Source organism: Hakea prostrata, chromosome 4 (genome assembly GCF_041222555.1).
Source record: "Hakea prostrata isolate BN-2017 chromosome 4, UWA_Hpros_2, whole genome shotgun sequence".
Lineage (NCBI taxonomy): Eukaryota > Viridiplantae > Streptophyta > Magnoliopsida > Proteales > Proteaceae > Hakea > Hakea prostrata.
In genome coordinates this window covers 46052526-46062412 of record NC_142603.1, presented here as the reverse complement: position 1 = coordinate 46062412, position 9887 = coordinate 46052526, and the positions used below count along the sequence as shown (strand labels likewise).

Sequence of the window (9887 nt, the reverse complement as noted above, 5' to 3'; positions counted from 1 at the left end):
ACTTGCACACATTGCATTCTCAAAATTACAAGTTGCACACTTATAACATTCTATTCAAAATTCTGTTAAATCATGAGTGAAATGACCATATCGCCCTTATTATAGTATAATGACTATATTACCCTCAATTCAAAATGATGTCTATTAATAATGTTTTTGCTTCTAGAAGCAAGTTTTATCAAATACTTATAAAAATGTTTATGTTTCCGAAAAACATTCAAAATTGTTTTTAATGCTTCTCAAATCAAAAACAATTTGTAGGTAATCAAATGGGTCCATAGTTCCTAGGCCCCACTTTTTTCTCATCTCTCCCAATAAGGTATACCTACTCTCAGTTAGAATCCTTGGCATGAAAACACAGTTGGTGTGCCTCTTGGTGCAAACAGTACCCCACACTAGACAGTCTTCCATGAGGATGTCTGCCACTCTTCTGCATTTTAGGGCAGGCCTACCCACAAAAATCCATCCTCTTATCCATGGAAGAAGACACAATAATCATCACTCCTCATGCTCATCCCACATAAACAAAAAGTGCAATTATACACTTCTATTTCACTTTAAACTATTCAAGGTAGCATGCTTTTCTCTTCTAGAAAAGCACAAAAAGTTCTCATCTATGCTTAAAAAAAAAAAAAATACAACTATTTGATCTGTTATTCTGTTCAACTAATTAACCCACAAGGGAAAGAACCCAACAAGATCAAATTTAACCAATAACTTAAACAGAAAAAGCAAATCATATCCGCCAGAAATGTTGTAACTAAAATCATCTCGAACAGCAAGAGAACATGCTCTCATTTTGTTTAGATCCATCAGCCCCATTATTAACAAGGCTTACACGGTTGACAGACAATTCAGCCTTGTATGAATCAGAATTCAGGACTTTTCTGCTGACATTGCTGTAGATTTCTCGGATAACCAATTCGAAAGCTCTTTTAACATTCGTCGAATCCAGGGCAGACGTTTCCATGAAAAACAAGTCTTCTGCTTCTGCCAGGCTTGTACCTTCTTCTACACTCACATCCCTGATATTCTCCAAGTCACATTTGTTCCCCACCAGCATCCTAGCTACAGTAGTATCAGAATGTGCTGCATGATATTTCCACAAAAACTCAGTCCAAACTCCAGAAAAAATAAATATAAACACTCTTAAGGGAATCAAAAGACATGATAGACAATGTGAGAGCTCAGATATGCTTCCAAAGCAGACTGATATAATGGGGGATTTATAGTTGCCATAAAAAAATTTCAAATCTAACAATAAAATGAACCCTTCTGAAAGATCAATGAGCACGACCAAAATAGTGATCACGACCAGAAGATTAGATAGTCCTTTTGAATACTGGCAAAGCAAAACCTATTTATCCAATAGTTAGAAGTCAACAAAGCCTTTTCATATTAGATGTGGAGAGACACCTTTGGTGGTGGGGTTTGGTCTACTATATGGATTGGACCTTTTTGAATAACTTGAGTGTGGAAATATGTAAACATCTTAGTGTTCTAGCCTGGACTTTATTTAGAACAAGCTCTTTTTGCTTTTCCTTTTTTTTTTTCCTTCCTTCTTTTGGCGAGGGGGGGGGGGCAGTGTGGGTATGGAGGGGGACCTCAGCCTTATCTTCAATTAAAAAAAATTCACATAAAGAACACAAAATGAAAAGTAAAATGAGGACCAAGAAAAGGATCTGGGATGGTTGAAAATCATGGGTCCATGCAAGGAGCAAGACAATGATGGATCATGAGCCACTGTCTGAGATGCTATGTTACAAAAACCAATGGAATTTGAATGATGTGGGAACATACCCCCATGGCATCTATTACAGTTCAAACCAAAGTAGAATTACAGAGGATTCAAATGGGTAGGTGATAGGATAATCCCTAATAAAAGCACACAATTTTATCCATGTAATACAAATTCAATCACTTTTAGCAATTCAAATATGCATAGCAAGCCAAGTTTACAGTTCATAGTTGAATTAATTTATTGTTTAAATTCACCTAAAAAGATATATTATTTATTTGTTTCCATTTCCTTTTTTTCCATGCAGGATTAAATTGACTTAAGTGATCAATTCAAAATGGGTTTTACAAGTTGAGTTTGAATTATTTTTTATGCAGTTCAGAGGAAAAAGATGGCCAAAAATATAACAAGCCATTGGAATGTATCAAGTATACATTAATATATTTAAGTTTGAGTTTCCAATGAACTATATGAGTCAGGGCTTAGTATTTTTGAGTTTCCTAATGAAATAAGACACCTAAATGCCCAGATATTAGGATTTAAGGCCTCCGCACTATTAGTATTAGTAATAGATTTATTTTAGTCAGTTTATTCTTTATTCTAGTAACAGTTGCAATGGTCTGTGGACCACAGTTGTAGCCTGAGGTCGAGGCATTGAAATAGATTGTGCAAAAGCCATCAGTACTGTGTTCACCCTTTATTTGTCAGTCCAGCAGTAATTCCAAGGTCGGATAGCTCTCATGCATTCCAGCCCCTAGTTCATATTTTGTTAAAGTTCCAGAACAGTCTGTTTGGAAGAAGACTTGGGTTGTGAATGGTTCTTCTTAATAAACATAGGGGCTCCATTTTCCCACAGATAAAACTGTAGGTTCACACCCCACAATTGAAGACTGGATTATGCTTTTGCCCACTGGTTTCTGCAAGATTCAGAACTCTTCTTTCTGTGAGATCCAGTGAGTGGAAGCCAGGCAGACTAGCAAGGTGTTAACTTCTAGGCGAGAAGCCTAGTACTTTTCTCTCCAATAATTGAGGTCAGTTTTCTGCATTTGTACACCAACAGTTACTAAGTTCTGCACCTTCTGAACTCTATTTTGTTATGCATGGTCCAAAATTCTGCTAGTTTCTATGCTACCAGTTTATCTTCAGTTGTTCTATTTTCCATCACTAGTTGTTTTTTTGCTACACTGATTTCAGGTTAATTTTGTCCATCTACCATTTTCAATCAGTTTCTGTTTCTGAACCAAGATCTTAAGCTATGTTTCTAATTCTCTTTTTGATTTCTCACTTTGGAACTACCCTCTGTTTCTGTTACTTTTTCAGATCACTTTCTATTCTTAAGTCTCTTTCTATTTTCAAAAAGTTTCTAAATCTGGTTTCAGATCTGAATTCTGTTTTATGATTTCTTAAATCAGAGTACTTCTAGTTCTGATTTTTTTTTTAGAACTACCAAAGTTCAGTTCTGGTTTCAAATCCCCAACCTCTGCAACCCTGAAAATTTCATTTAGATTCTAACTCTATTCCTTTAGGTAAATCTCCTTTCAAGACTTCTGTTCAACATAAATATCGATCTACAACTGAAATTTATACAATTTGTTTGTGAAGCAGGTCCTCTCCAGAACCTGCATTTCTTAAATACTTGTAAGAATGCCAAAAATCCATTTAGACATTCTGTAGGATCCTTTTACATTCTTGACCACAAAAAAAGTGGTTCTTTGAGCAGTTCTTTCGCTTTATTCAAAAGAAATGAGCATACATGACCACAAGAATCTTCACTTTTCAGATTTTTAATTAAACATGCGTCCTTAGAAGATTGAAAAATTAAGGCACCATAATTACTAAGCAGGACAAGGAAAAAAGTTCTAAACATAATGATAGAAAATAGTTCAAAGATACTGATATTTGAAACAAACCATCATGGTTAGGGTTGCAAAGAAACCATTGTAGAAACATGAATCTATTGACTCCTTGTGCATAAAAAATCTACCCAAATACCATACTTCAAATGAACTATGTAGCTATATGAAGATCTAATGGTTAAATCCAAAACATACCATGTAACCTAAATGGCTCAGGTACCTAATATATGTAAAATATAGATTATCAAGATGTTATTCACGTAACAGTAGAGAAACTCAAAATTGTATATCCACTAACTGCATTTCAAATATATGACAATGAGGATGTTAAAACTAATTCATGTTTCATGTTCACCAATAACAAATTCATATATCATATTTATTATTCTGTAAGATTTGCAAGCCCCAAAATTGAAAAACTAATTGAGAAAGAACCCACAGAGAGCACAATAGAGTGAAAATATGTCTTTGTAGCTACCACCTAATGGTTGAGTTCAAACTAATTTTATTTAGCTTGACTAGAAAAGCAATCCCCAAATATCATCACATAACATCCCTGAGTATACCTCAACCCAGAAGCTTGGCAAATGACAACAAATTCAGAACACCAAGTCTCATCTGTAGAGAGTGATTCCAAAATAACAAATCCCAAAAATGCAATAAAACAAAAGACAATGTACTGCATTGCAGAAGGATAATTGAAATGAGAATCTCTTGTCAACTGTAAGAAGATAAGAACACAACCAATTGGTAAATTTTCCATCAACCCAGATATGAATCATATTAAACAAATTAAAAACTTGTAGCATTCCCACAAGAATCAGATCTGCAATCCTGATCACCAAAACAATCTACCCAACAGACCGGAACATAACAACCCACATCCTAGAGCCAGAAAACAAAAAAGGGGTTCTCATAATAAATCAGATTTACCTACAAGGATACATTGTCTCTTTGATTTTATGAAGAACAAGATACAAACACTTACTGTTAAGCTCATCAAGCCAACGACCAATGCTCTCAAAAGTGGTGCGTCTACTGATATCATAGACGAGAAGGGCACCCACAGCACCTCTGTAATAAGCAGAGGTGACAGCACGAAATCGCTCTTGACCAGCCGTATCCCAAATCTGAGCTTTCACCTCCTTTCCATCGATTTCTAGACTCTGGGTTTGAAACTCCACACCGATCGTCGCCTTGGTGTGCATGCTGAACTCATTCCGAGCATACCTGGAGAGCAAATTAGATTTGCCCACAGCAGAATCACCGATTATCACTATCTTGAATAGATATTCCTCCCCTTCTTCATGGTCACTATCCATCTTCCTCTGCTACTTCTAGTGTTACTCCAGAATTAAAGAAAATAGAGAGAAAGGGAGAAGATTTAGCCAAGAACCAGAGCCCAGATCCTCGATTTAGCAGCGAAGGATCTAAAACCTAAAATTGGGCTCTCTGGATTACAGGGTAGCGCTAAAATTGGCGGAAAGTGCACTTAAGTTTGTAAGGAAGAAGACGTTAAAGGCAATTTACCAGAAATATTATATAAAAATGAAAATCAAAATGGATTCTAAAGGGTGGCGGAGACATACTGCGCAAGTAGTGGGACTCAAATTTAATGATTTTTCACTTTCCGCACTTGAACTATTTTAGTCAATGATTCAATAACTTTCATAATGGTGTCAAGAGTCCCTGTCCTGGATTCTCGTTTCTGTTTTTCTTGGCGTTAATTGAACTATAACTATTTCTGTTTTTCTTGATGATGAACTACGGTTCTCCTAACCCAGTTTACGCGCACTTGACTATTCCTTGGTGGTAGCCATTGCAAATAATATAAGAGACTCTTCACCCTTGGCTTCCAAGGAATTTGAACTCTTCTACGTAAAAGCATTAGTCTCTTACCATTAGTGGACTTTAACAAGTAAAATTTCTTCTTTTTTGTTTCATTTTTTTCTTTCCTTTTTCCTTTTGAAGTGCGTAGAATGGGCTATGATACCTAGGGATAGCCCTATGGCCCTATATCATTTTAGTCCACCATATAAATGAATAGGTTTAAATTAAAATTTTTGGCCTTAAGATCAATTTTTTTTTTTTACGAAGTTGAAAAACTTCATTTATGAACTTCAAAGAAAATAAAGACACATATCAAAGAAAAGAAAGAAATACAAAAGATAAATGCATGAAACACAAAGTTCGGTCCGAACCAAAGAATGGAAATTGACAAAATGTCATATATGCAATAGACAAGGTCATTCTGGTTAAGAAATGGGTCGAGCCCAATAAGCCCTTAGAATATTGTTTGTAACAACCATAGCAACATTTAAGCACAAGGAATACGACATATGTATCCTTCATTACAAACTCCCAAAGGGACGACACGCCACAAAGGAGGACATAAACACCCCCCAAGGGCGGAGAGATAACACGCCACAAGGGCAGAGAGTTAACACGCCACAAGGGCAGAGAGTTAACACGCCACAAGGGCAAAAACGATAGCCATGGCGAAGACAGACCGACAGCGACCAACAACACGAGGCTCTTGCAGCAGCAAAGCTTCCAGATCTACGAAAGACACTACCAACTCCGTCATAAAACCTTCAGATCTACGGAATGCCCTACTGAATTTAGCATCTACCTCTTTTTTTTTTCTTTTTCTAATAAGCTTAAAAAAGTGAGAGATAGAGACAGATGGAGAGAATGAGAAACTGAGAACTGGAGAGATGGAGAAACCTTCCACCGGTTGGTGTTTTTTTTCCTTGGTTAGGGACAAAAGCGCAAAAAGAGAGAGATGGAGAACCTACGGATCCACAAGGGCGGAAACTAAGAGCTTCACCTTCCTCCGGTTCCAGCTTCCAGAAATCCTGCGGGACAAACGGAGAAAGAAGAGCGAAACAGCAAAAGAGAAAAACAGAGAGCGAGGCTTGCGACAGATTGAGAAAGAGTAGAGGCGAAAGTAAAAAAAAAAGTAATAAATAAATATACCATAGGAAGCAAAAGAGTAGGCGGTGAGAGGGAGAGAGGAGGTGATGATGCAGAAACAGGGTGGAGGCGGAGGTGGAGGTGGAGAGACAGAGGCTCTCCACCTCAAAGCACGGCGGGGCTCGTTTTCCTCAGAATAGCGCTCCGCTAGGGTTCACTGGCCCTAAGAACAAGTTAAGGTTGGGTTAGTGTAGCCCTAGCTCTTAGGGTTATGGTCTGATTAAGATCGAATATTTGATGTGATCTAATTAGATTTACTTGAACTTCCTAATAAATATTTTTAATAAATGTAAGAAAATAATATATAATTTTTATCTTTTAAAAAATAAGGTGGTAGAGTCAAAGTTTGGCCCATCCAGAGTCGTGGAAGATGTGACCCAACCCACCCTATTACAACTCTACTAGCGAACCTACCATAAAGCCTCTTCCAAAAGTAATAACTTCTGAATTTTGCTAATTTCTTTTCATTTTCTGGTAAATTGGTTTGCACAAATTCTTGAAAATGGAAAATAAAAATACAAAAAATAAAAAGTGCGTGCATTAAATGGAAAGTGAAGATTCAATTGAAATGGCATTACAGCGAAACTAGTTGAATAGTTGGTTAAGTCGGTCAGTACTTAATAAGCATTGATTCTTGAATTAAATTATCATGTGATTCCAAGAACTATGAATTTTAGAAAATAAAGAAAAATTAATGGAGTTCAACAATGCTACTTCTTTATTTGCAATAATAGATTAGACAACTCATTTTGTCATGTTGAATTTTTCTCTGTTTTTCATAGATATTTTTCTCTTCTTTTAGTGATAAAATTTTCTTTGAAAAGTAAAGGAAGGACATAGTGTGATGACTGATGATGCTATAGAAATCCATCAATCATGGAGTAGAAAACAACTAAATCATCCTTGCTGGTGCCAAACAATTTTTTCTTGACAAAGGGATTGTCAAATCTAGAAATAAAGAAAAACTTTCAATCCAGAGAATGAGAATAAGACTACAAATGCTAAATGTCTACATTAACCAAAGATAGGAAGAGGTAACCGAGTTTTAGCTCAACAAAACCAGCTCTTGGCAGTTCCATTCCACCATTAAATATGGTCAATGCCTTCTAACAAAGCCTCAAGCATGCCTTCCCTTAATGACCCTCCTACTTTACCTTCTAGTGATGTTTCTCCCATGCCCACTTATTATGTTAGACCTTCCATTATTGTTCCAAGTGATGCAACAACTACCACATGTTTGGTCCCCCATGTAATGCCAATGTTCATCCCATGATACCATGACCTAAAAATGGAGTACCTAAATGGGTCTCTATGATTACTAGATACCCTTCTACTTCATGCACTGGTTGCCTCTTTGATTTGGAATCTGAACCCACTTGCTACCGTCAAGTTTCTCAAGCTTCTAATTGGCGGTGTGATATGGACTTAGAATTTAATGCTTTCATAGCCAATGGCACTTGGGTTTTAACACCACTGCTGTTGGATCACTATTATAGGTTCTAAATGGGTTTTCTGGATTAAAGTCAAGTTTGACTGTTCTATAGAGCACTATAAGGCACATTCGATTGCAAAAGATTTCACTAAAGAAAATGGCTTTGATTATACTGAAAATTTTAGCCTGTTGTGAAGGCCACCATTATTTGTCTTATCTTGGCTATAGTAGTTAATTTTCTAATACTTTTTTTATACACCAGTTAGACGTCACTAATGCTTTTCTTCATGAAAATCTTCATGAGGAGATTTATATGTTCCTACCATCGGGTAATGTTGGTACTCACTTCCCTAACCCGGGTTAAAGCAAGCCCCATAGGCATAGTTTGAGCATCTTAGTGGTGATTGTTTGATTCAACATGGATTTTCAGGCTCTTGCACTGACACCTAATTATTTTATCAACATCCTTATGATGGCCCTATTTTTATTCTCATATATATCGATGGCATCCTCATTACTAGACCGTCATCTTCTACCATTAAACATTTGACGGATCACTTGGCTTCAACTTTTGCCCTTAAGAATTTGGGTCCGGCTCATAACTTTTGGGTATTGAGTTGATTCCTTTTTCTACGGGCCTTCTCTTGTCTCAAAAAGAAGTAAGTCTATAATATTATTGATCGTGCAAAAATATTGGATGCCAAGCTTGTTCCTAGTCCAATGGCCTCTTATCTTTAGCTTTTCGGCATGTTGGTGGGCCTTTATCTGATCTATCAAAGTATAGGAGTCATGTGTGTGCTTTACAATATGCAACCCTAATTAGGCCATTTGAAGCGTGTGCTTCGGTATCCCAAAGGGAGCATTTTACATGGCTTAGTCTTGACTTGATATCCTGCATGTGCATTGTTTGCTTTCAATGATGTTGTTTGAGCTGGTGTATTGTTGATCGGAAATATATTGTCGATCTTCTTATCTTTGTTGTTTCCTAGCAATCTCGGAAGCAATTTACAGTTGCTAGATCAGTACTAAAAGATAGTAATCGAGCTCTAGCTTGTGCCACTACTAAGCACAAATGGATCATCTCACTTGTTCATGAGTTACATATTTTTCTTGCTAGCCCTCTTCTCTTTTGGTGTGATAATATTGGTGTTGTTTACCTCACCGTGAACCCGATCTTTCACGCATGCACTAAACACATAGAAATCAATTTTCATTTGATAAGAGATCTTGTCTCTAAAGGTGATCTATATGTGGGATTTTTTTCTACAGCTGATTGGCCTTTTATGTATGATCTCTAAAGGTGATCTATATGTGCGAAATTTGGTAAGAGATCTTGTCTCGCAGGAGTCGGTTTCGTTAGATTTTTTCTGTTTCGGTTAGTATCGAAATGGTAAAATATCACCCAAAGTTCTTTCCTATTTTTACTTCATTTTTGTACTTTTCTATCCTCTCACTTTCCTTTTATGTGATTCCTTTTACTTTCAACTATTGTGTCCCTTCTCGAACGAAAAATAGTTTTTAATGTATATAAAAATTATTACTTAAAACAGTGATCTCTGTTAGTGGTGGAGCCTTCAGATGAGAAAGGCCTATGTGAATTAGAGAAAGAAAGTAGGAGACCTGATAGAGACCTCTTCCAGTGAGCCTCAGAAAGTTAGATACATTAATTACTTCTCATTCAGGTGGCCATTATACTATGGTTGCAATAAAAAATAAGGATTTTTTCTTTTTATTTTTTACTTTCTCTAAAATAAAAATATTTTACCCAAGAAAAAAAATAGTTGCAATACTGTCAGCTGAGTCGAGCTTTTCCAAACTATAATCTTGACCGTAAGATCATATTATCATTTTATATCTAGGGGGTGTTAATGGTTCAGGTTGGGCC

At 36.4% G+C, this 9887-nt stretch overlaps 1 protein-coding gene across 1 annotated transcript; it reads right to left on the bottom strand.

The window, feature by feature from the left end:
* Nucleotides 1–296: 296 nt before the first annotated feature.
* Nucleotides 297–5332, bottom strand: LOC149019134 (ras-related protein RABA5c-like). Its single transcript, XM_089153201.1, has 2 exons — nt 4583–5332; nt 297–1089 (listed from the first exon to the last, which is right to left on the bottom strand). Exons 1-2 carry the CDS (start codon nt 4914–4916, stop codon nt 767–769), a joined length of 657 nt encoding a protein of 218 aa, XP_089009327.1. The 5' UTR covers nt 4917–5332; the 3' UTR covers nt 297–766.
* Between the last annotated feature and the right edge of the window lie 4555 nt (nt 5333–9887).